The sequence below is a fragment of the Mytilus californianus genome, unplaced genomic scaffold, assembly GCF_021869535.1.
Source record: "Mytilus californianus isolate M0D057914Y unplaced genomic scaffold, xbMytCali1.0.p SCAF_3, whole genome shotgun sequence".
NCBI classification, from domain to species: domain Eukaryota; kingdom Metazoa; phylum Mollusca; class Bivalvia; order Mytilida; family Mytilidae; genus Mytilus; species Mytilus californianus.
Window position 1 is genome coordinate 31,450,880 of NW_026262679.1, and position 27,860 is coordinate 31,478,739.

General features: G+C 32.5%; 2 protein-coding genes across 2 annotated transcripts in view; one reads left to right on the forward strand and one right to left on the reverse strand.

The window, feature by feature from the left end:
- Positions 1-15,570, forward strand: part of LOC127734368 (cys-loop ligand-gated ion channel-like) — a 34,405-nt gene extending 18,835 nt beyond the window's left edge. Inside the window, exons 3-8 of the mRNA XM_052244204.1 lie at positions 3,358-3,549; positions 4,821-5,078; positions 7,563-7,718; positions 11,864-12,040; positions 12,757-12,804; positions 14,527-15,570. Of these exons, the coding sequence (XP_052100164.1) occupies positions 3,358-3,549; positions 4,821-5,078; positions 7,563-7,718; positions 11,864-12,040; positions 12,757-12,804; positions 14,527-14,640 (945 nt within the window). The 3' untranslated portion in view covers positions 14,641-15,570. The remainder of the gene's footprint in view (positions 1-3,357; positions 3,550-4,820; positions 5,079-7,562; positions 7,719-11,863; positions 12,041-12,756; positions 12,805-14,526) is intronic.
- A 4,384-nt stretch (positions 15,571-19,954) lies between these two features.
- Positions 19,955-27,860, reverse strand: part of LOC127733449 (BDNF/NT-3 growth factors receptor-like) — a 47,957-nt gene continuing 40,051 nt past the window's right edge. The window contains exons 11-13 of the mRNA XM_052242808.1: positions 26,794-27,031; positions 24,149-24,307; positions 19,955-21,066 (exon numbers count right to left, since the gene is read on the reverse strand). Coding sequence (XP_052098768.1) covers positions 20,881-21,066; positions 24,149-24,307; positions 26,794-27,031 — 583 coding nt within the window. The 3' untranslated portion in view covers positions 19,955-20,880. The remainder of the gene's footprint in view (positions 21,067-24,148; positions 24,308-26,793; positions 27,032-27,860) is intronic.

A 27,860-nucleotide genomic window follows, 5' to 3' on the forward strand; every position in this document is an offset into this window, starting at 1 on the left:
TGTTAACTTAGTTGATTACATTTAGCAAATAATTCCTTTCTTGAAGTATTATTCCGATCGGATACCCAAATATATAGTAAAAAAAAAATGTATTAATAAGATCCATATCAAATACATTTGACATATTAACCAACTGCGTATGGTACGAGCGAGTTCTCTATATATAGTTTGAAGCGCATTTTTGTTTACATAATTATATACGCTTAAAAAAAGCTAATGCAAAAATATTAATACCATACAGTTTGCACGAGGAAGTTACTGCCTATCTCCACTAGAGACCAAAGGACATAGAAGTTAACAACTATAGGTAACCATACAGCCTTCAATAATGAGTAAAGCCCATTCCGCATAGTAAGCTATAAAAGGCCCCGAAATGACAAATGTAAAACAATTCAAACGAGAAGACTAACGGCCTGATTTATGTACAAATCAATAAACGAAAAACAAATATGATATACATCAATAAACGATATAACCTGGGACAGTGGTGCAATAGTACGACATAAGAACAATCCATAAAAATCAGTTGAAAAGGGCATAACTTATCAGATCGATACAAAGAACATAAAAACCCTAACAAAAACACAAAAGACACACAGTACAGATCTGATAGTACTCGCAGTTACTGAAAGTAAGTTAAAAAGCCAATAACAACTTGAATTTCAAAAAGGATCTTCCTTCACTTTATTGGATTCCTAAATTACATTAGTGTCGTTACAAACAATGTTATATTGCTGGACATCCAAGTGCTCCACGAAACCTCTTTCTAAAATATTAAAATTAATTTTCATAAACATTAAAATTTCAAAGCTCTGTTCAAGTACATATAATCTAAGTCTCTTTCCTGTTTGCAATAGTATAAAAACATTTGACTTTTCTATCCTTTACACATGTAATTCCCATGGAATCAAACTGTACTCCTCTTCTTGCCAACTAGTTCCTTCATTCATATGAGGCAGACTTCACACAAGAGCTTCTTTGGAAGAATGAAAAAAAGCTAGCATTATCCTTTAACATCCACTGTATAGATGTTGTCCTCTCGCTAAATAATTCTACGTTGAAAGCATCTACCAATCGATCCTGAAATAAAGGATACACCAGACACAGTTGAGGCTGTCTCTTATCTTCCATTTTTATATAGTGACATTTCAGCAGCGCCTGCATATGGAGTCTATATATCTTAGTTGATACGATACTCCAGAGCTTGCATTATCTATCATAATTCCTTTGATAGAGAGTTGCTGCTCACAAGGAAGCTATTAAACTAAAGATTTCAAATGGTGATATTGATCAATCTAATTAAAATATAGATCTCTGATTTTGTTATACTACTCATATGTAGTATAACGAAATCAGAGATCTATATTTTAATTAGATTGGATATTGATTTAATACCTTCGACAATTTTACGGACGCCATCGCGAGTCAGTTGACCGTTATGTAATATCTGTTTAACAGATGACTACGAATATGTTCCAATTGTCGTAACCATTGTCCATCCTCTTTTCCGCGTATGTGACTTCACCAAATTAGACTTATCGCTGAGTATACTAGTATACTTCCATGAGCAACACGACGAGTGCCACATGTTTATCAGGATCTGCTTACCCTTCCGGAGCAACTGCGGTGACTCCCGGTTTTTGTTGGGGTTCGTGTTGCTTAAGTCTTTAGTTTTCTGTATTTGTGTTTTGTATACTGTTGTTTGTCTTTTGGTCGTTTTTCGTTTTTTTTTGCCATGACGTTGTCAGTTTGTAATCGACGTATGAGTTTGAATATCCCTTTGGTGTCTTCCGCCTATCTTTTATTGTCACAAACTGTGTTTTATGACATTAAAGACAAAAACAATGAACGTTCAAGTTTACAGAGACGTTACTTTTTCTAGAGACCCATTAGAAGATGATATAAGTTGACCTCTTGTCTGTTATTACTTCTTTTTTTATAATTTTGACCTCATATGGAATACGTTGCTGATAATCAGATGTGTCGTCTAATATTCAGTCTTTAATGAATTCAGTTACAGCTAATTAAAATTTATAACTTGCAATTTATAGATTATTCCCTTAATAATTGTCGAGGTACTTATTCGTAACGTTTAAGTATATCGAGGGTACCTATGGGTAACGTTTAGTATATCGAGGGTACCTATCGGTGACGTTTAGTATAAGCGATGTAACCTATTTCTGTGCACATCCACGACACAAATTTCTTAGATAGGCTTTACCAGGTACGACCGAAGCCAAATGTTTGAGAAGCAAAGGTTAATTCATTGAACTATCAAAATCAAAAAGGACGCCAACACAGTAGCCAAAAACTTTTCCTTCGGGGAATCTGAACCTTTAAGTTAGTTTTATTACAATAAATGATAATCTTATAGTCAAAGTTTACAATCAAAATGTATGATTTAACTTTGCCAGTACTAAACAATGGTCAATAGACGGATTCATTCCAATTGGATTGGTTTGAAAGTCTATTAGAAGTTAACATGTCTTGATTAATTTCTGTCTCGTTGATCTTTACCTCACATCTCCTTTTTGATTATGTTAAAAGCTGAATGAACGGAAAATGGATTATTTTCCACTCTATTTATTTCGCTAATATGGCCATTTCAAAGAGGTTTGTGAATTTTACTGAAATATGAATCTTTAAGCTCTTACATCATTGATTTACACTGCTGAAATGTGAGAAACGATTCAAATAAGAAAAGCTTTAAGATTGCTTGAAATTGCAATTGCGACAGAACTAATTAAACAACAAAATAAAAATCTATCAAAATGCTCTAGTTTTATTGACTTTTAAATACGAATCAAATTATTTTGGGTCCTGGTATCCTTCAATGCCAAATTTTAAACGTGCATTAGCAGTACAATATTCTTCCAAATAGCTACGAAAGGTAAATGTGTAAGTAAATACTGTAAATTCAGAAATTATTGCGTGCATTTATTATTGCGAATTTTAAAGAATGGACAAAAATGCAAGATTATATATTGAGATCTCGGGAAAATCGTCATACATGATATATGTATCAGATATTAGAATGCGAGTTCTTAATATTGCGATACTCAACCAGTCGCATTATTTGCATTAATAAAAACCTCGCAATAATTTCTGAATTTACAGATGTTAGGTTCTATGATTATTTTTGAAAATGTAGTTTGGAAGGTGATATTTTGACCATTAAATATTCAAAATCATTAAGTTTCTCAATTCTTTCAATCGTCTGGTAATTAATCAATATACCAATTAATCAGAAAAAGGCTTATTCCGATATGCAAATATGCAGCCTTTACTTGTTACATATAATTTGAAATATAAAACAAAAAAATGTTGTTTGTAAATATCATTAACCGTTTATTTTAGTCAACGGACATCGACTGGAAGAGTTACTGGGACGCAAAGATAAAAGTGCAAAATGTCCTGTCAGAGACCAGACATGACCATTGGAAAGTTTTACAGAAAGAAAACGGAGAAGCTTTTGTTATAGATAAACAAAGAATAAAGGCGACATTCGCGGAAAATTTAGAACTCTTGTTGTTTCCATTTGATATCCAGGTATTTTTTCCAACATATAATCTTGCATCTTTGTGTTAATTAGAGTTATTCCTCTTTATGTACAAGAGAAGGAATTGTAGTATCTATCACAATCTTTTAACCTGGTAATGAATCGTCAGCGAGCGTGAATAGGCTAGCGAACCAAAAACATTCAGAAGATAACAGGTTGGATATCATCAGAGGGTTCAATGAGATTTCTCATATTTAAACATGTTTTGTCGCTCAACCAATGCATCAAATTTCGAAATTATTCCTTAATGTTATCCATTCATAAGTCTATCATCTTAAAACCATGTTACCTATAGTTACCCTCGATATACTAAACGTTTCCAATAGGCCCACAATGATTGTGAATAAATGGCCTTATCAAAGCATTCAGTTTACATAAGATAAAACATAATCATATCACTGTTGTTTTCAGTTGGAAAATGTATAAAAGGTAACTAACCAAATGTAGTTACACATCTTCTCAATCCTTTCTAGTTGAATGATTTTAGTTGTCTGAGTAACTGATATCGTATTACTTTTCAATGAATGGAAGTGTCGCCTTTCATTTAATATCATTTTTATGGTTCATTTATGGTTCAATTGCAAGAACCTTCAATTTTTTACTGAAAATGATACCATTTCTATATCTCCAACACAGACAATCTGATGAGTATTAAAATATAGTCCAAAGGACGAACTTACGACCGGTCCATATAAATACTTCCATTGATTAAAAATAATTATAATTACGGAACGCAAGGCTGTTAATTGCTAGATTTGGAAAAAAAAACATGATGCTACCGGCATCCATTAGTTCGAAATGATGAAGATGTTGCATTTTTGCGACCATAGATGTGACAACAGTAATTGAGTCTACATGTTGAAAACTTGAAAACTGACATAATGACATGATTAATTTTTCAATAGACGCTCATTGTCCAGCCGCAAATATTACATACAAATTCAAAACAATACAATTTATTGACATTTGAATCTAATTTTCGTTGTAAATACCGATCCTTTTACTGCCGAGGTGGTTTGAAACTGAAATGAATTAGGCTGGAATTGTATGTAAATATTTAGTTTTCGAAAATGCAAATAAGATATGACTTATCTTTACGCAACTTTGTTTTCTATGATTCCTCTTACGTTTTTGTTTTGCCACGGTATGAGTATTTGTAGGAAGGTAAATAATTCTGAGCATGTGTGTCACTCTGTTTCTTTTTTGATAAAGGGGACTAAAAACTGATTTGCTACGGTTATTTTATGATTGATAATTTCAGGATTTATCAGTGAATGTCAGTACAGAACATTCCGAAGCTGATGTAGAACTCTTGGAGGAAATCAAAGAAATCTCAAGTGTTCACACAGAAACTTTTGCAAAACAACAAGAGTGGCATTTGTTTGAATTTGTTGAGTTTACACCAAAGGTTTCAACCAAAGAATATGCAAATACCAAATACAAACATCCGGGTCTTATAATATCGTGCAATGCAAGACGCCGTGCAGGATTTTTTGTTTGGAATGTTTTACTTATTATGGTAAGACTTCGCATTTTGGTTTTGTGATTATTATTATTATCAACCTACTTAAAATACAGGTTCCAGAGTGGCGGTCAAAATTTCAGCCCTTCACCAAGGTCCACATAATTTGAAGAAATACCTACTTTATTTCTTGTCTATTTTGTTCTTACCTTCAGTATACATGGATTATTTGATACTAGACGGTAAGCAAAACAATACATCATTATATTATCTATTTATGAATAATTATTTTTTTTATGAAGGAAATAATACAATATCAGCTGGGAATAATAAGTATCTATTGGTTCTAAAAACAAAGGAAAGAAAAGATAGATTTGTAGCCCATGTGCATGCATGGTTAGTTTTTAAGAATGTAGAGAAGCTTTTTGTCGACCAATATCGGTTGATTATTCTGTAATCGCTAACAGTACAACTGTAAATGCATATTCAGCACGAGAACACATACTGATTGGAGGAATCTAAATACTTAGTAGATTAAGAATTAAAAAAAGGATTGCTTTCGATTTCGATCGACTCAACAGAGTGTATTGAGAAAGAGGTAAGACTATTTGATTTACAACAGATTATCTGAACAGTCATAATAACTTTGACTTTAAACAGTCCGGATAAACAGAATTTTACTTTACAAAAGGCCGACTAAACACTCAAAAGAAGATTTCTTTCTACTATTCTTAAACTAATACAATGCACATCATTCTCCCGACAAATGTCATAGATTAAAAGTGTAAACCAAGGGAGACAGGGGCGGATCCAGGATTTTAGGTGGTGGTGGTGGGGGGGGGGGGGGGGGGGGGGCGCAGAATGTCCTACCACAGAGAAGGTAAGTGTCGAAAAAATATACACTCCGGAGTCAAAAGTCGATGTATGAAAATAGTCTCTTAAATCAATCGGGACGAGACTGAGTCACTATACATCCCGTACTATAAGAACACACGTCGATCATTTGTATATTATATATTTCTCATGCATATTTGTTGTCGTATCAGTTACCAACACAGTGTTGATGTTGCTGTCATTACAAAAAAAAAGGTAAAATCTGTTTTAAAAATCATATATAAGTCGTTCGAATCGTGACAATAAAATATAATTTTAATAGTGAAAAAGGTAAAAATATTGATGTGAAGATGTCGGTTCGGGTTTACTTTTGATATTAAATATTCATGTAGTTTTCGTTATATGTACTAATGCTTTTTTGTTATTTAATGTTTACATATTCAGGGTTATATCTGGTCTATATACCAGCTTTGATAAGTGTTTGGTATTACTATAAATTTTCACTTCTTCGTACTATGAACATCAAAATTATTTATTTTGTAAAAATATTTCCTTTCTCCATTTGAACTGTACACGTATACCTAACAACAAAAATATTTTCATTTACCTGTGTTCAAAGTAATTGCAAATGGCTGATATTTTTGTTTTTCTTAAATTGTTTAACATTTCACAGCGGTATAACATATTACTTTAATTATTCTTCCCTTAGTTTATTTATTTTGTATTTACATTGTGACATAGATTAAATTTGTTTGTTCAGTGTAGGTTCACTGGTGTTAATATGTCTTTTGATTGAGTTAAGCCATTTCAATTGATATTTTATAGTGTGTCTTTCTATGTTGCTATGTTACACTATTGTTTCAGATAAGGGTGAAGGTTTGGTACCATTAAAACGTTTAAACCCGCTGCAATTGTTTGCACCTGTCTTTAGTCAGGAATCTGATGTTCAGTAGTTGTCGTTTGTTGATGTGGTTCATAAGTGTTTTTCGTTTCTCGTTTTTTATATAGATTAGACCGTTGGTTTTCACGTTTGAATGGTTTTACACTAGTAATTTTTGGGGCCCTATATAGCTTGCTGTTCGGTGTGAGCCAAGGCTCCATGTTGAAGACCACACTTTGACCTATAATGGTTTACTTTTATAAATTTTGACTTGGATGGAGAGTTGTCTCATTGGCACTCATACCACATCTTCTTATATCTAAGTCTGAAGACTGAAATCAAGCACTCGACTGTGTGGAAAAAATCGTAAACACTATTTTGGTATCAACAGACCAATATCTGGGGAACGGTATTTACAGCTAAACATTTAATCATTTTCTACACTAGAACTCAGAATGGAGGCCAAGGGAAAAATATCGTCTCCTTCCCATTGAAATACTTAAGAATACCAATCAAGTACACTCATAACTTCTCGAGTATGCACATTTCAATCACTGGTGCCAAATCAATAATTTTTTAGAAGGACAATGAATCTTGTTATGATTGCAATAATTACAACAATAGGAGTGGTGTCTTTGTAACTACAAAGTCATGTTAAGACTTAGCACTACTCTCTTCCGTCGCGATCAAACTGACTTTTTGTATTTTTAAAACAGAACTTAATATCTCAAGATTATCAACTCTTCAACCCATTCCTATACAGACTTTAAGTTATTAGTCGATATATTTCAAGTGTAATGATATTAAGATATTATTTTTTTTTGTAGACACTCATTAGCTCATTGTCGATAGCCACGTTTTCTGTAGACAGGAACAAACCACAGAATCGACTACAGCTATCGTTTACACTTGTCTTAACTGGAGTTGCCTTTAAATTTGTTGCCAATCAAACTATACCAAAGATCTCTTATTTGACACAATTGGTAAGTTTAATTAACAAATTGTTTTCTAGGCAGTTCAGAGGGGCCTGATGGGTTATTTTCGTTCTTCGTGATCGGCGCATTTTCGCTATCGTGATCCGTTTTTCTACAGATTTTTTTTTTTTATATTTTCGTGATCCGTGATCATGGAAATTTTTTTTCTGTGAATCGTGATTGACAAAAAAATCAACTCGTGAATCGTGATGAGACCCCCCCCCCCCCATCAGGCCCCACAGTTCAGAAGTTCAGACTCTTCAATAAGAATAACCATAAACACAGTAGGTGTTAAATGATAATGTAAAAAAATACAAGAAAATAACAAACTTCACCAAAATCGTATTATAAAACGTACTTCAAATAAATAATACGAAATAAAGTAAAAAAAAAGAAACTCTTACAAAAGTACCGAACTCCAAGGTAAATCTAAAGGGGAAGTCCATAAAAAAACAGACAAAATCAAAGTACGTTGTCAACCAACAGAACGATTGAAAAACAAGTGTCATATTCCGGACTTGGTACAGGCATGTTTATATGTTTTAGATACATAACATGGTCGTATTAAAAGGGCAATATGTAATCATTTATATATCGATTATGTCAAACATTCTACCAACAATAAAATGTATCTTCCAAATAACCTATGTGATGCGATCACGATGCATTATATGTGTATTGGCATATTTGGAATTTTACGTAGAAAAAGGACCTACCAAAATGGCGGTAGAATGTTAACTTGACAAAATAGCTACCAAACTTTTTTGATTTGAAATCCATCCTGGGATAGACGTCATGGAAATGAGATCCTGATGTATTGTAGGATATTGTTAACAGGTATAAGAATACGAAAATGTTAATGGACCTCACGCCACAAAAATGTAATCGAAATGGCATTTTGAAAACATTATTTGTAATTTATGACCAAACATTTCCATATACTAGTATATGAAACCATTGCGTCAACCTTTCCTTAACCTAAATTCTCTCCGCGCCAGAAGTAGCATAAGGCCTTCACGCTGTTTTAGCGTTTCCGGTCTCTGTAACAAGCTCTTTTTTTTACAGAGTTGGATTGTAAGCCCCACGTCAAACCTTCACTCTGATGGGTCGGGTTTTCTCTCTGGATAGTTCTTCCCGTAGATGATTGCATTACCATGCTAACGGATTTCTATCTGGGTTGTCTGTAATAGCCTTTTTGCACTTGTCCTAAGTCAGGAATCTGATGTACAGTAGTTGTCGTCTGTTTATGTAGTTCATACGTGTTTCTCGTTTCTCGTTTTTATATAGATTAGACCGTTGGTTTTCCCGTTTTAATGGTTTTACACTAGTAATTTTTGGGGCCCTTTATAGCTTGCTGTTCGGTGTGAGCCAATGCTCCGTGTTGAAGGCCGTACCTTGACCTATAATGGTTTATTGTTATAAATTGTTACTTGGATGGAGAGTTGTCTCATTGGCACTCATACCACATCTTCCTATATCTATTTGACTTTCCAGGGTCACCCACAGGGCAGTGGGGCTATTTACCCATAGTTGGGGATTTGGTTTACAGGCATCAGGGCATATTCACTCACCGTTGGGCCTAGCATGCCTCGTATCTAGGGGCAAAACCTCCTTCGAGACCTTGTGGTTCTGCCTAGGGTCGTAAGGTGCTCAGTTGCCATCTGTCACCTCGGGGAGGATCCCATATCTGGGCCACATAGGTACTACTGTAGAGGCTTAAGACTTAAGAGACTGTGACTGGCAGGAAAGACTTACAACCTCGGCTTTCCTTTAAACAGCAAGCTGCTAACCAGTGATGAATGTTGAAAGCAAAAGTGAAAAGCACAAACACAACATGTGCGCATCACACAGTCATTTGACAGACAATTACGTCAAAGGACCTCGTATTTTAAGATGCAACCTCAAGCTGACAGAAAGACGGGCGAAGTCACTGAGACTGTTTTTTTTCTATCTCGGTGCGGCTAGGAAATGTTTCATACATTCCCCCAAAGCAGCCATTGTCATGCATTTATTTTTTTCATGTTAACAATACACAAATTCAACTTCTCACTTCTAATAGTCGTCTGATCTGTATTTTTATCGAGTGTGTCCTCTTTCCGATTATGACAATTTTTCCTGTGCGTGAATTCGCATGGTGGGTGATCGCATGCATAGCAGGAGACACTTACTCTGTCGACACTCCCGGTCTCGATCCTTTTGGAGTACATGTGATTCCCCAGTCTCTGTTTGTTATCTTGATTTGTCTCTTCCGAATTTAATTGCGAGATATGAACATCGGTATTAGTTTTCCGTAAACTACTGTCGTCTTAATATCTCACTGTATGATTTCCCCAGTGGTTAGGAAAATGATCTACTTGAAAATGTGCGTTTCTATCAAACTATGTAATATAGATTTACAAGTATATTTGATTGTTGAAATGTACAAGCTAATGATAATTATCTTGAAAATCGGCTTCCTGAAGGCATTATCAACCTTTCAAATTGTTCACGATATACATATGCATTTCCCTTACGCTGACTGATTGTGGCTGTCAGCGGTTCTAAACTGGTGAATGGTTCGTCAAGTATCATTCATTAATATATTAAGAGAAATTTTACATTCAACTTCTAAAAATAACGCTGATTTAAAAAGCGGTTCAGTAGTTATTTCACAAACAATTTAGTGCAATTGTGTCAAATAAGGACTTTTACAGGTGTCATTCACTGGTCCATTTTTCGGTTTTTGTTTCGCCTTAACGGAGTCAAAAAGTGAGACATAAGAATACTGTTTCCGGCGTCGGCGGCGGCGTCAACAATGTATGAATAATTTGTGATTAGGTCTAGTTTATGGTGAACCACTAGTGGTAGGTCAAAGATATTTGGTATGCAGTTGTATATATTAGCATTTGCACATTTTATTTTCATGGAGATTATTTGGCCTTGCCCCCTAGTCATGGTCTATTGACTTTGAAACTTTTGCTGAGTTTACATGTAATATAAGTATTATTAGTATTAATATAAAAAAACAGCGCGCAAAACGCAAAAAAGGCAAAAGTTATCGTGACTTGGTGGGTTTAAATCCATTTCTACAATGTTCCATATACATGTACAAATGACGCATTCACTTCAATGATTTATATAGCAAAAATGACTATGGTGATCCCTAATAAATTTCATAACAATAAAACGGAAATTGTTCAGTCAATAATATTATTATTATTTTAAAGACAATAAGTAAGACTTATGTTTAAGAAAAAAATAAGATAAGAAGATGTGGTATGATTGTCAATGAGACAAATGGCCATATGAAGCGGATTTAAGCAACATAGGTCACCATACGTCCTTCAACAAATGAGCGAATTCATACCAGTTTGTCAGCTATAAAAGGCCCCGACATGAAAACGTGTAAAACAGTTCAAACGAAAAAAAAAATAAAACAAAACAAAACAACGGCCTGATTTATGACAAAACAACATCCAGATATGACAGATACCAACCACTGACAACCACTGAACAGGTGCACATAGAATTTGGCGGGATTAAACATGTTACCATCCCCTAACATGAGACAGTAGTGTACAGCACGACATAAGAACAAACTGTAAAAATCAGTTGGAAATGTCTTGACTCACCAGATCGGCACGAAGTATGAACATAACCAATGTAAGGACAAAAGACAAAAACTGTTTATCTATGTGAATTAAAAATATTCAACATTTCTTCTAATATTTAGGCGTATTCTACTCATTTGTACGTCTCTCTGCAGGAAATTCGATTTTCTTTATTCCGGAAGGATAAAAGTATTCAGTTCCGTATGCACTAGTTGCTTGCCAAATTTTACAAAAAAAAATATACGTACATGTAACCTGTTACCTAACCATTTACGTAAATACTATCTGCTTTAAAAACATTTCTAAGGAAAATTATTGAATGACTTGCATTTAGCAGTATATTTTTTCTGTCACAAAATATAGGATACTGGAAAATCATCAAACAAAAACAAAATATAAAAAAACTGGACGAGCAACATTAAAATCTAACAGATCCCCAATCAAAGTCGGTTTCAGGGGGGGGGGGGTCAAAATAGCGTAATGCAGTAAGTAGAGTTTTTGATCACGAGTTGCTTTAATTGTACTATTTTTCTTAAGTTAAGTCGTTTAGACTATTTTTACTAGGACCGGTATATACTTGGTAGCATGACGTTTCTTTACCTTGTGTGTATATGGCACGCCATAGTTGTCCTGATATCAGACGAAGATGATGGCAAGTCAGCAGATAAATGGGCGTTCGTCACCTTCATCATACTGTTTTCAATATTTCAAATAGCATTCTTTATTAATGTATTAATACAAGTAAGTAATCGAAGACGAAAACCTACACATAGTTTCTGAACACTTATACAATGCAATTTACCAAAAAAGAAATAACAAAGAATCTATTGACACACAGAGGCTGCAATTTGTAGCACTTCATAAATACCAAACCACTCAGAACATAGGTTAATTTTAGCCTAAATTGCTTACTAGTAACTGTGATTTTGATTTTGATTAAAGACAAACAAACCACAACGACTGTAAATTGATGAATTTCATAATTGTGTTATTTACATTTAATATAACCCTACAAGATCTTAATTTAGAAGGAAACAAAACTGAGAGAAATAGCAAAGAAAGAAAGCCAGGTGTGAAAACTGTGGTTGTAGAGAACAAAAAGATAACACGACTATATCATAGATAATGTAAATTATATAAAAATGTGTTTCTTGAATAACTTTCATTTGGTACGTCCCAGACGAAAGTCAAGAATGGTTCATCGATAAAATACAAAGGCTGCCAACACTTCTACACAATTGTAGCTACCTATAACATATGATACTGATTGTAGTGCACACGATATGCATCTGAATATATTTCATCGAGAACGTTCGAGATCTGAAACAGAAACCAAATACGGAGCATTATATAAATAAAGGCCTTAATAATCAAGGGATCCCTCTTAACCCCTGAAATAAACACGTCTCTGGTCAATATTGCAAGGAAATAATTTTTTAATGACTTATATATTAAAGGGATATAGAAGATGGCGTCATGCAAAAACAATAGAAGAAAAATATGAGGTAAACTTTATAATGATTAACTCTGACATATTGGACAGTCTGTGATATTAAACATCTTTTTGTAATAAACAAGACTATTTTGTGTTCGTTAACCTCTTTGTAATATATAATTAGTAGGAAATGAATTTCATTTGAAAAAGAAGAAAAAAGAGAGTGCATGCTATTCGTAATTAACAATACCATTGAATACTAATGAAGGATCCATATTGAAATACCCAACTGTATGTCATTCGTGATAAATACGTTGTTCACCTCGCAGAAATATTAAACAACATGTCGATGTTTTCTGCAAGTCGTATTATATAAGCTGATTGATACGGGAATTTGGAATGAGCACATTTATGTACAAACCTCGCATAAACCTAACCAACACTATTAAGATATTATGTAAGAGGAAATCCTGAACAATATATTTCCTATGATCCTCGAAGTTTCAATTAAAGATGAAAACAGAATCTTGCGTCACTTATTTGGATGCTAAAATAAGTGCCGTAATAAAAAGGTTTGCTTATTGCTACACAAAACCTCTTTCAAAATTACAATATCGTCTGTGTCGGCAATCATTACCGTTGTCCAGAGTAACTGTAAACCACTACAAAGATACTAAGCTTATAATTTTGTACGCTACTCACAATACAGCTTGTATAAATCAAATGTGAATTCTAAAAAAAAAAAAAACAGTGGTGCTCGAATCAAACTGACATTGGGAAGGTCGAATAAACAACGAAGTTGAAAACATCAAAACCAACAATTCCAAACGAGGGTACAAAAATCCAAGTGTTTCGAATAATTCAACATTTCATAAACTGTAAAGATCAAAAATGACTATTTCAATTATATTTCGAGTCAGCATAGGAGTGCTTGCTACCTAAACATTTCACTTTTCAACCTTTTAATCACAAATAAATAACGAGATCTAAACCTAACCTAGCGGAGGGTTGGACGCCCGCTAACATGTTTAACCCCGCCACATTCTGTATGTGGCTGTCCCAAGTCAGGAGTCTGTAATTCAGTGGTTATTGTTTGTTGCTGTATATTATATTTATATTTTATTATATTTGTTTTTCGTTTATTGTTTGTACATAAATCAGACCATTAGTTTTCTCGTTTGAATTATTTTACATTTGTCATTTCGGGGCCTTTTATAGCTTACTATCTGGTATTGGTTTTGCTCATTGTCGAAGGCCGTACGGTGATCTATGATTGCCAACTTCTACGTAATTTTGTCTCTGGTGGAAAATTGTCTCATTGGCAATCATACCACATCTTCTTATCTTTATACTAAAGACAGATATGAGGCGACTTTGTTTCATACAAAATTATCAATGTAGGTACAGACATCTTGTTAAAGGAATGGAAAATGTTGCCCTTTAAAAATCGACTTCTTATAACAAAAACAAACAAAAAAAAGATTTGAAACTGACAATCTAAATGCTAGATTTGTATCGTGGATGTACCTTTCCAGACAGTTGGCAAATTCACATGAAATTAAATCGTTTTCCTGTTTTGGTCGACTTTTTTATAATCATGTAAAACTGACTTAAACAGTAAAATATCTAGTAAAAACCAAAGAAGCTATTATTTAAATTCGCTGTTAGTTGTATAAAAGATATCTTTCCACAATATTTTCAGATAAAAATTGTGACTTCTTTGTAATAATGCAAAAAAATCATTACAGCTCATTCAATTAACAGTTGTATGCGGATTTGTTTAAAATTGCAGGAAAAGTATCAGAATATTTGTGGAGAGAAGATGTCACCCAAGAAAAAGAAGAGTAACCCATTCAGGAAGATGGTAACTGTCGGATCAATAGCTCTCTCATTGAAACTTTTCTAAATGTTTGTGTCGAAACTAGAGGATTTTCAGAGTTATGCATTTTATATCCATGTCATATTTGTAAATCAATTTTCATACCAGTGGCTCCCATGGCAACAATTTTTTTCCAGCGTTATTTTATTTTTTATTTCTCTTCAGCAAATTACTTTTGAATCATTTTTAAACTATTAGTTGAAAACAAAACTAGGCTTAAAAGCACAGAATGAAAAAAAAAATGGAAAAGGCAAAAACAAAGTCCTTTATAAGCAACGTCCATTAGTGTAAAGGATTGTCTGACCTGAAGCAATTGATTTCATCATAAAATTGCAAAAACCAATGCAATATCAGATATGACTTCTATTATACGTATTTAAGGAATGATAGTAATATTTTTTTCTGTCTATGAAGAAATGACATAAAAAACGTGGTGCACACTAAATAACCCTTGTAGCGTGTTATTTAAAAGTGCGCACCATATTTTTTAGGTTATTTCGAATAGACAGAAAAAATATTACAGTCATTCCTTATAATTCAATTTTAAATTTCATTTTTTAGGAGTAAATCATGAAAAAAAGCGTTGATGTCGTCACGGTCACATGACAAAATTATGTCTATGACCTGATAGACAAAAAACTTTCAGCCAATCAGATGACGTGTTACATCCAAAAATAAATTATTGCGAAATAAGTCAGCTTCCCTAAATAATATCCGACAAAGGCAAACAATAGTAATAAAAGCTACGTTGATGAAGTTGGTTAGCTGAATCCAAATTTTATTTTTGTACGAATTTTCTTTAGAAGGCAATATAAATCACCAACATCAACATACATTTACACATACGTAACATATATGGGTAGTAAACGTGAACTTACAATAAGCTCGATTTTACAGCTGTAGGTATTTATGTTAATGTTCTTATGATACAAATGTATTATATGTCAAAATAAAATAACTTTGTTACGTTTGAGAATGTTACGAAATAGCCACTTTCTAGTAGCTTTCTCTGAAATTATAATCAGTTTTCTCTAATGTTTCGTTTTAGATATTATATCGTTTAGCCTTTTCTTTGCAAACCTGTTGTTTTATGAGATATTGGTGTTATTGTCTTTCCGTATATAACATGTTATATGGCAGGCGATGTATATAGATAACAGGAGACACGCTGTCGACACACCCGATTTCGATCCCTTTCACCTCAGTTTATGTTTGTTACCTCGATCTGTCCTTTCTTAATCGTTAAACTACTATCGCCTTCATCTATTTTATAACATAACATACTAATGACTTTAATTATAACAGAGGTCATTATATCATTGGCTCTAAAATGTAGAAATGACGTTGAATGCATTGTAGGTCGATCTTAGTATATCTTTTTATTTATTTTTATTATTTCTTAGCAGCAAATACTTTGCTTCATTCTTTATAATTTATCAATGGAGCTAGGAATACACGTGTAGGAAGAAAACTAGTTAACTTATATATGAAAATGTAGAAATGCATCTTTTGCATACAACTTTAAATAGTGCAAGGGATTTTCTGACCTGCAGTTTTAATATAAAATAGTAAAAAATACAACATCAAATATGACTTCTATTGAATATCAGTTAGAATGTCAGCAAGCAAATCTGGTTGTCTCCGGCTTCCGCCAACAATAAAAATTGATCGCCACGCTATAACCAAGCGTGCTGAATGTGGTGATAAACACCAACAATCTAGCAATGAATTAATCACTAAATCACAACATTTCTTTATATGAGTTCATTATTCTTACTATTAGTTTTGCTCTAAGTTATCCATCAGACAATAAACAGGACAACGACCTGGTGATGATATTAAGTTTTTAAAATTTTGGGTTTGAGCATTTCTGATGAAGGTAGATCCAGAAAAGCGCTTCGGACGCGGGAATTAATAAGTGTTATTTTCATTTTAAAGAGAATAACTCTATTATTTCAGTAAAATGATATAAAATCATAAAGTAGAAAAATACCATTCTAATATACATTTGTTCCAACATGTTGCTATTGGTATTCCTTATATATGTAAACAGAGGCGAAAGTTACCAAGGGGACAACCGAAATTCATAAGTTGAGAGAGACTGAGAACAACATGGCAAAAGACAAATGACAAAGAAAAGAGAATCAAGTTCAAAAACACTACAGTCAAACCTGTATTAAACAGCCACTCATGGAATATCATTTTAGATAAAATCAGACTGTGTTGAGTTTTACAACAACAATTAATGACAATGAGTTAAAAAACAATCTATGAAAAAGTACAAGTTAATAGTGTTTGTTTGGGAGTATATTGAGAAAAGGCTTATCAACATTTCTTCAATCTTTCAATTGACTATTATCAGGCTCTATATTAACATTAAAACTGAATTTGTACTTACTTGTAAACGTGTTCAAACAAAAAAAGAAAACTAAAGACTGAGCAACAAGAATCTCACTCCGATTTTTTTTTTTTTTTTTGAAATTCACATCGCTTCGATTAATAAACTAGTACTGATTTTTATGACAATTTGATTTCCAATTATATGTTTGTAAGTTGAATATAGAAGAAAAGATGCCCACTTCAGTTATTTTATTATAATCGTTGAAGAAAGCGAAATAATTGAGCGTAATGGTTTAGACGACAACCTTTTCGCCACAAAGACATGATTAAACCAAATGATAGGCCATAATCATTTTTAAACCAACATATCTTTAACATCAATATTGCTGAATAAGTTCGCGGACCTACTTAAAATCTTCAGCTACTTAAAACAAACATTAACTTATCAAGGGAGCGAATGTTAAGATAGTTGAATATAGACTGTAAAGTTGATTAATCTGAACACTAAGTTGAAAATGAAATTATTTAATAGATATTTGACACAAATAACAATAACTGTATGTATACAATTATTTACAACTATGATCATCATTAACTCATAAACCATTGAGCGCCAGCGACCTGTAAAAAAACCCTTCACAATGTATTTGAATATCACAGTTAATAAAAATAACAATATATACAATGTTTCAAGAATATGTAATTTTTAATTGTATAGATATGATAGGTATCGGTGAAATGGCTACCAAAGTGCTTACTATTGATATCATTATTTAATTTAAAACTATTCTATAGGGAGCAAATATATATAAACGTATTTACACTTTTGGTATTTAGCTATATCTTGCCTCCGAATGACCTTAGATCTACTCCGAATCACCTTTTGACGTCAGGCAACAATCACTTTTTAATTGTGACGTCAAATGTTTTGATTTATGATGTCAAAGTTTACGGGAACCTGTGTGATTTTACGTAATGGCGGACAAATTTGCATACAAGTGTAAATACGTCTATTGTGAGAGAGAGACAAAGTCTATTTCAAAAGTATTCGAAAGCTATTTTTGTTTTAAAATAGACAGAAATATGTATAGCATAAACTTTTTCTACCGTCATTAATTGTTCCGTTTGAGTTGTTCGTATTGGACAAGAGATAAAAAGTAGTTCGAGTTTTGGAATTGATCCAAAATGCGTAATAATATTTGTAAACAGTCAATGCTTTATGTAAAAATCGTGAACATTAGATGAATGTGACATTGCTATAAAGGCTATTCTGACCTTTGCAAAAATAGTCATGAAACCACATCTTTTCTTTATCATGTAATTTTCACTTCCAAAAGAGCAAATGTAAATATAAATAATCTTCAGAAAAAGTTCTCAAAATTGAAAAAGAGACACACACGTACATATAGATATGTTCTTAAAATGTGTGTTATTTCATGTTATATAACATACTTCTATGAAAATGAACATGGAACAGATACTCGAAGGGTAATGGGAAACCATATTTTACTTGCTGGTAAGATACAAGGAAGACGTATCAGCTGTTAGAGGATGGGACAATGGGGCTATAAAATGCTAGTTGGTGATGCCATAAGAAAAAGTATGGATTCCTGGTGGGTAGGAAAAGTTTCAAAAATCATCTTTACTCTAACATTGTTAGACTAATTATGTGTATGTGTGTGTATCTGAAATGCGTCAAAGACTATAAATAAATTATAATAGCTGATATTTCAACAAAACATAAATGAAGAATGTGGATGCAGATGATGCCCCCGCTTGCATCTAACATTAGAAAGGATCTGAGTTTTGTGGTAATACGAATTGTGTATAAGTTTCATATTATTTGGTTGATGCAAACTTAAGTTAGAGAATGGAAACGAAAAATTAAGCAAATTTCCATATGTTGAAGGGCATAATTCTAGAACGGTAAAAGTGATGCCACCCAGATGCAAACTTGATCTGTAGTAATAAGCATTGTGTCTAAGTTTCAAAACATTTGGTTGAGGCAAAACAAAGTTAGAGAACGGAAACCAATTTCGGACAGACAGACGTACAAAGGTAACATTTTATGCCCCCGTCCGATGCGGTGGGGCATAAAAAAATATCACTCAAATGTTGCCAATGTTTTTAGAATATTCGCCTCTCGGCAATATCTTGTGAACACATTAGAAACCTACATGAACTAGATATCCTCAAATATCGTTTGAAAAATATAATATGGTTACACCTCGAGAATATTTAACATAAATACCGTTACTACTGTTTTTTTTTAATTTATAAACATCCTCGTCTTAAACTGTACCAAAACAATGATTGGCTACAATGTAAATATAAATAACAGACCGGCAAGATTTTGTTTTGGTATTAATGGTAATGTATTAATGTTAATAAAAGTACTCGACGCCAAAACTATCGTTGAGAAAATCCTCAAAAACGAAAGGAATGTCCAGCCTAGTTTCGAAGTGTGCATGGCATGACAGCTTTTTGCGAACAGTTCCTCATTTAAGGAGGCCATGAAAGTGATACCTTCATTGTTTATGTACCGCTTACAAATTTCATGTTATTTTGTGAAGTTTTGTTTTCAATTATCGTTTAACATGATAAAATTGTTCTTCCTTTAGCTATTTATATTTAAAACAACAATTCGGACAATCGTCAACATTTGAAGGGACCTTTTAAAATAAAAGACTTTGGACCTAAAAATTTCATAAAATTTTTGTCAACATTTTGACTTATTCTTCGAAGTGTAAAAGGACGGACAGCGGAATATCTTAGTAACGCTTCCGCCGCCGATAAATGTATAACTATCTCATATTTGATATATACATTGAATACCGACATGAACAGATTTATGTAATAACTTTAAGAGCATTTTTTTTCAATAAATACAAAACTATCTGATTTTAACAATGATAAAAATGTAACCAATAGAAGAATAAACTCATTTAATTCTTGAAAATGATTATAGATTAAATATACTTTAATGAAATGAACATGACCCGTATTACACAGCAAGCTGGATACAGCTGTCATTATAATGACAAAAAATATCCCTGAATACTGGTTTTCTATCCAAAATCCACCTTTTCAGAATCAAACCATCGACAACTTAATTTCAAATTATCCCAAATACAAACATAAAACCTTATTTGCTTAAATCGTAACATATGGGAGCAGCTAACAATGTGTTTTTGTTAAATCACTTACTTCAATCAAGAGTTTATTCCTCTTAGCTTTGTCTGATTGTACATATACTTTTATATTTGATCTGATTTCGCTATACTAACTGCACTTTAAAAACCATTAGCTGTTCTCTCCTATGAAATATTTGATTCTGAACAGGGGATTTATCATTTAAAACAATAACGTATAACAATTCAACATGAGAAAATATGAATACCCGAAATAATTTTATATGAATATATCGTACATTTTTGGAATGGCCATCAAAAATCTTCACGATGCTCATAACTTTTAGTAGAATACTAATTACCATAAAACAAACTAAATAGTGTTTGTCCATCTACACTTACAGCATATATACTTGAAGATAAACAAAGCACATTGTAGCTAACTTCGTGTGTTTGCTAAGTAGACTATAAATTTAAATATTAAATTTGTTGACTACATGTTGATAGAGTAACAAAGTAACAACTGGTATTACTACAATAAAATCATGGTAAGGGTAACAGCAGGATGATGGATAAAACATGTTTGGCCAGTTAGTTTCGTTATTAACAATAGCAAATAAAGAATTCACGGTTCAATAAACAAACCAACAAGCAAACTTAAGTTTCATGCACGAGATACTCAATCAAATAGTTTAGCTGTATTATATTCCATAGCACCAATCATCACGATCTTTCATGTAAACAAATGTCTATTTCATAACAACAAGTCATCTTGAGCAATAAATGATTTCCAAATTCAGCCAATCAAATCAAGGTACGTTGGTTGACAGAGGCACAGTTCTTCAATCATTTTATGAACCTCCTTCATACTAAAACGTTTATGAGGTTGCTGTCGCCAGCAACCTAACATGATCTTATAAACACCTTCTGGACAAGTATTTGGACAGTCCAACAAGTTTCCATTTGTTATATAATGAATTACCTGTAAAAAAACATTCATCATTAAAAACGTATAGTCTTATACTGATAATGACTAACTTGAAGGCAAACCGACTTAACAAATATATCAATTACTATCTAATTTGAATTCAATACTTATTTCTAGGGTTGTTATTGCAGTACACAGTTTTGGTTGAAGTTGTTAACCTTAAAATAAGCATATCAAAAATATTTAACTCCAAGGTAAATTCAAAAAGGGGAATCCCATAAAAACTGATAAAATCAAACGTTATAAACCAACGGAACGAGTGGAAAACAACTGTAATGTTCCTGACTTGGTACAGGCATTTTAAGAAAAAAATATTGGGTTAAACCTGGTTTTATAGCTAGCTTAACCTCCCACTTGTATGACAGTTGTTTATAGTTCCGTTATATTGACAAAAATGGATTAACAACCCAAACAGACATAATAGGTTAATGTGACAATAACTGAAATCCAGCAGCCAAAACTGTGTATTATACAACTTTAAATGATCTGTAAATTTCAACTCTGCACAACCTGCAACAACTTGCTGAAAAAGTCGATAGGAACATCTTTTCCCAGGTTTTAGACAAAATACAGAGTTTAGTACCGATTAACATAAATATGTTAAATAGTGTATCTTTGTTGACAGCTAATCAACCTGATTCGTTTCGACATGGTTCTTATCTGCACTCTTTTGTGGTAACTAAACGTAACAATCTAAAGTTTATAGGGTTGATTGAACTTTTAAGGCTATACCTTGTTCTCAAAGAATGGTTGAAAACATACATCTTAAAACAGATACGTGTTGCGAGTTGATAAAATATAACGGTGTCTAATAAAGTCAAAATAAAATTGAACTAAATATGATACGCCCATGCTATCTGTAATTAAGTTAAAAGAAATAAGACGTTACAATCAAAGCATAAAGTGTTATGCATATTAAATGCATATCTTAGCACTATATGAATAAAGGTCACTGAAACCATGTACTACCGAAAAGTACTGCATCAATTCTCAATATTTACGACGTTACAAAGTTTAACTATCTTTAATATTCCGGTTTTTGTTGAAATGAAATGGATACATAGAAGAATTCCTTTGTTGACTTTCAAAATTTCATATAGATTAAATGCACTTTTTAAGTGTAAACTGAGTACATTAAATTGTAAATGTAATATCATTGCATGTTGCCCTTCAAGGACACGACTCATGATAATTATTTCTTAAAGAAATCCCACACGGATGACAAATTAGTACAAGAAGATGTCAATTAACAATAATTTAATGGAGAAAACTGGTGGTAATTTATTTAACATTTAATTTTTCATGATTAAAGATTGACACGAATACTGAAACGTGTTTGTTAAATACCGATTTTTTTCAGAAGTTTAACACTTTTAATGCTTGGCAGAGATATTATCCTTGAGGAATGGTTTATGATATCTTTCCGAAGGGATATCTATTTAAAGTTCCATTGTACTTTCCGAATACCGATGGCTTCAAGGTCTTATTTCATATGGTAATGAGAACGAAAATCAATATAAGAAATTGACATGTGTGAAAACTTATTACACAATAGTAATTTACCAATAGTCTTCAGGTTTCATTGATTAAAACTAATGTGCTTTTGTCCATTCCATGCTTTTGTCAGAAATCGAATTTCGAATCGTATAGATTTTTAGCAATCTATTTTTTGCGCTTTTTATTACCTATGCATTTGTTTCAAAAAAAATTATATACTTTGTTTCATTAAATGTATAACACATGCATCACAAAGAAAGAAATTTTAAAAAATCACGTAAATTCAGAACTGTTCACCGTAAAGCTTGTTCAGAATATGAAATAAAAGTTACCACGACACGGATAAATTATACTATTCATAGCTGTTTACAAGTCAGATAAGCACAAGTTTTGTGATTTGCTTTATCGTATAGTCAACAACAATTTAATTGCTGCTTACACCTTAATTATTAATGGACAAAACACAGAGAAACAAACACAACTGACGAGGATACTGGCTTAGAAAATTCCTAATTATATCTGGCAAAGTTTTGGGAGATCTCGGTCCTCCCCCATATTTCACAATCATTCATATAATATACAGCAAAGATAAATTTGAAAAAGGAAAAGAAGGCGTTTAAATAAATTTAACACGCCTCGTTTACTCACATTAGAAACGTAATTTTTAAAATGTAGTTAGTTTAATTTGTTCCTAGAGATACAACTCATGTAAAGCTATTGATTCAGTATATATTCAAGCTAAGCATTCAGTTATACAAAAGAGTACGACGAACAACGTTTTACATGGTTTATGATTAATTTAGCCGTGACAAATAATATTTATTAATTTCCAGGTTCATATGACAAAAACTCTAGTTTTAAGTGCTTCTGTTTACATATTTGATTTATTGTTGGTTCTACACAGTATGATTATTTAGGTTTGCTTCATTCGTAACTTTGGCGGAAATCCCTAAAGTTTTTTGTTAGTAATTATCCCTTTGTAGAAACTACACATTTTGTCATTTTAAGACGGAGGGATGTGTGTATATTCACCTTACGCTTGGGAAGTTATCATCGTACATTGTGTGAGAGCAATATATCGTTATATACACTAGTCAACCTCTTGATAACTAATACTGTAATATGATGTCGGAGCCTGCGCACTGCACCCGTGTCATCTTCGAATGGTGACACAGCCAAAGACACATTAGCTGTGGTATATTGCATTAGTTATTATCTACTTACAAAAGTATATATTGGTTTGAAATGTCATTTCGGTATACACATGTTTTAAAAACTACCTAGCAATGCTTTTGCGTTTGTTTGCTGTTGTTGGTATTTGTTGTTTAAATATTAACATTGAATTAAAATTAACATGAACAGATAACATCCCATTTTGTGGTGAAGTTATGTTACATGAAAGCATGTCTTCCGTTAACATTGCAACATCCGTTCCATCATCTGAAAGTTGTTTTTAATACGAATGAACTGACAAAATGTTTATGAATGTCGATTTTATGACTTAATCAAATATGAAATAAAGGTATTTGTATCTTTCAAGATTTAACTCAGGATTATATAGTTATGAAATCTTACATACCTCATGATTAGAAAGTTCAAACCAAGGTTGTCGTCCATATGTAAATATTTCCCATAATACAACACCAAAACTCCAAACATCCGATTCGACTGTAAATGTTCGATACAGTAATGACTCTGGTGGCATCCACCTTACAGGCAACATAGTTGAACCCCCAACCTAAAAAAGTTAACAATATATAGAACGTAACAATTTAATTGTTAAATTGCTTTTTGCAAATACAATAAAGATCATAATAATACTATATAAAAGTGAAATAAACGCAAAATATAAAACAGCAGTTGATGTCCTTAACCGACTGTATACACTCACGCAGGAATGTTTGGATAACGTTTTAATTTTCTGAAATGAATAATATTTCTCAAAATTCGGAGTCAAGAACTTTTTGACCAATTGAGAAAAGGTGTCGAAATATTTTCAACCACGCGCCCGATCATTTTTCTATTGTAAAACCTCTAAACTTCGTTATATATGTACTTATACTACACAAAAAATGGCGATCACACATACCTTCAATATTTTATCAACCTGGTTGAAGGAATTGCTGACTTACATCTTGAATTAATTGAAAGTCGTTAATTTATTACTGGCTATATAATTTAATTCATAGTAATTTTAGAGTAACAATAGTTCATGAGAGATTCAATAATTTGTTCAAACTTTACCATGTGTACCAGCGTTGTAGAGAGTGGATGAACACCACAATAGTATTCAACATAACAATTGAAAAGTCGAAGCTAATTCACGGGAAACCATAAATTATATCAATTTTAATAGCAGAAAAAATATACAAATATTACCTAAATTTGTTTTGCAGACGTTAATACAAGCATTTAAATACTATTTCGATTACATATTGTTTTTAATAACGCCTGCATCTGAAAATCTCCCAGAGGATCAACATGTGGAAAAGATGAGGACACCTGGAGTATTTGATGATCATAAAAATGTAATATTCAAACATGTGATGTGAATGTGCTGGTATCAGTATCATGAACTTCAAAATAAAACGGAAGCTTATGGCAAAATGTTTAAAAGAGAGAGTAACATCAAAGCAAAAAGGGTGGTTTTACAGGTCTGTTTAATAACAAAATACCAAACAATTCAAGTACAGAAAAAAGTAAAATAACAAAAATACCGAACTCCAAGGAAAATTCAAAACGGAAAGTCCCTTATCAAATGGCAAAATCAAAAGCTCACACATCAAACGAATGGAAAACAACTGTCATATTCCTGACTTGGTACATGAATTTCCTTATGTAGAAAATGGTGGATTAAACCTGGTTTTATAGCTAGCTGAACCTGTCACTTGTATGACAGTCGCATAAAATTCCATTATATTTGACAACAATGTGTGAACAAAACAAACAGACATAATAGGAAAACATGTCAAAAATAGGGGTACAGCAGTCAACATAGTGTTATAATCTTAATCATTATAAAAACAAACAAATACGTCAACAAAGAAAAACAAAACGGTATATAGACAAAACACATAAGCAAAAATGAAAGTCAGAATTCAAAAAATTACCAAAGCAAAATAACACAATGGCGGGATATATAAGCACCGAGCCACTCCAAAAGGATATTTTCACAAATGAACTAAACCTTAAAGGTTGTAAATACAGCTGTTTCACAAACCACGCCTCTTTTGGGGAGATATATAATATTCATAGATATTTTATTTGTTTACGTACTGGTTCCCAGTCATGATCTCTATGTTTCATCATGTAGAGACATAACTTGGGAATGTTACCAGTATATATACACATGGTTGCGGCGAATTTTGAATTCTAAGGTAGGCCAAAAGGGAAGGAAGGGGTAGTACGGAAGTTTAGTATAAGTTTAAACCCGTAGAAGTTCGGGGCATATAAATGTTGAAAATATGCCGCTCAGCCCTATGTTTTGACCTTTGAATAAAATAGTAGTGCATATCAAATTTCCATTCTAGGATATAATTTTTCACGAAACTTCATAGTAAAAGTGACACAGTTTTAGCCGTAAAGGAAGTTCCTATGGGAAATTGCATTGTCTATATTTACAGAATTGCAACCTATAGGTTAATAGTTTACAAAGACAAATAAAAGAACACTATAACACGTAAATAAGATGATAAAAAACGTGAGAACCTAGAATATATACTTCAAGAAACACCCCAAAATTTACCATTGCCGGTCTTGGCCTTAGTGTTGAGGCTAACCTGGGTATGAGCTCTAACATTTAAATTTTTGTAACCATGGCGTTACAATGAATGATGACAAAAAGGGAGTATACTCTTATTCCAAAAGATATAATATAAAATAAGAAGATTATGCTAACAGTACAACTAAACTCTCTTACCCTATTCTACTCTGGCCTGGAACAAAGGTTATGAATGATGTTTTTATAACAAATGAAAAGGGTACGTAAACTAGTTAACAAAATAGCCAGGTCTTAAGACCGATAAATCAAATAAATAAAATATACGGGGTTCACATATATACATGTTAAAATACTTAAAATGACATTGTTAAAACACTTAGATTCGGGTAGAAACAGGGTTTCATGGAAGATTTGTTTGCTTATTAAAATAATATAGAAACATTAATGTATTTTATCTTGTAAAACTGAAATGTAAACATGTACACAAATGATGTTATATTTACCCTGTAATAATCTGTACTATACACATCTCGTGACATTCCAAAGTCACCTATTTTCACAATCAAATTGTTTCCAACCAAACAATTTCTAGTGGCCAAGTCTCTATGCACAAAATGTTGTGACGCTAGATACACCATTCCAATTGAAATTTGATTGGCTATATGATAAAGTTGTATTACTGATAACGTATCCACATGGCAGCTGTTTTTACTCAAATATTTTGCGTCAGGTCCATGCGTCCTGAAATAGTAGTAACAAATTATTATTAGGCGTAATAAACTGGGGGAACATTAAGCGCAAACGATAAGAGAAGAGAAATTCACAATCAAAAATGACTCTGAACAATACAACATTTGTACAACAGGATGGGAATTGACAAACAAGTTTATTAAAAATACTTTTGTTTAGAGCATAAAGTGATCATATATAACGTGAATTAAAAAACGTCAAATTTTCTGTGAGTACTAAGTCCCTCTCTTCGTGAAAAAGTATAAACAAGCACTCTTGAAATGAATTTTAAAAGAACGCTATTATTTACATAGGAACTAACAGAAAACGTAAATTGGGTTAAGAGACGTGGAACATATTGGTTTTATTAACGCTGCTAGTTTCCATATCAAGCGGAATCCAATATTCACACAGAATGCTTGACGAAATGGATCTCGATCAGTTGCATAGATATATTAAAGTTCTCGTATGCTAGAAAAAAGGTTCGAGATTTCATATGCAGATATTTATCAACCAAATCACGAACAATCAAATTTTATGAATTTAGACTCATTTGTTTAATCACATAGCAAACCGATGCTTTTTTTAGCTGATGCAAGATGCTTTGAAGAAATTTACATTGCCATATATTTTGTAAAAACAAATCTATTTTATTATGGCATGTGTGACAGCAAGATGAAGTCCGCGTGCCACAGATGTTTCCTAAAGGAAAAATGAAGTAGCTTTTTCACCGCTTTTCTTTTGCATGTACTATTTTATTGAACAAAGATTTGTATTTGTCATTGTAATTCCATCACTTGAGAATATAGTCCTGAATTAAAGTTTTATTTGTCTTGACAAT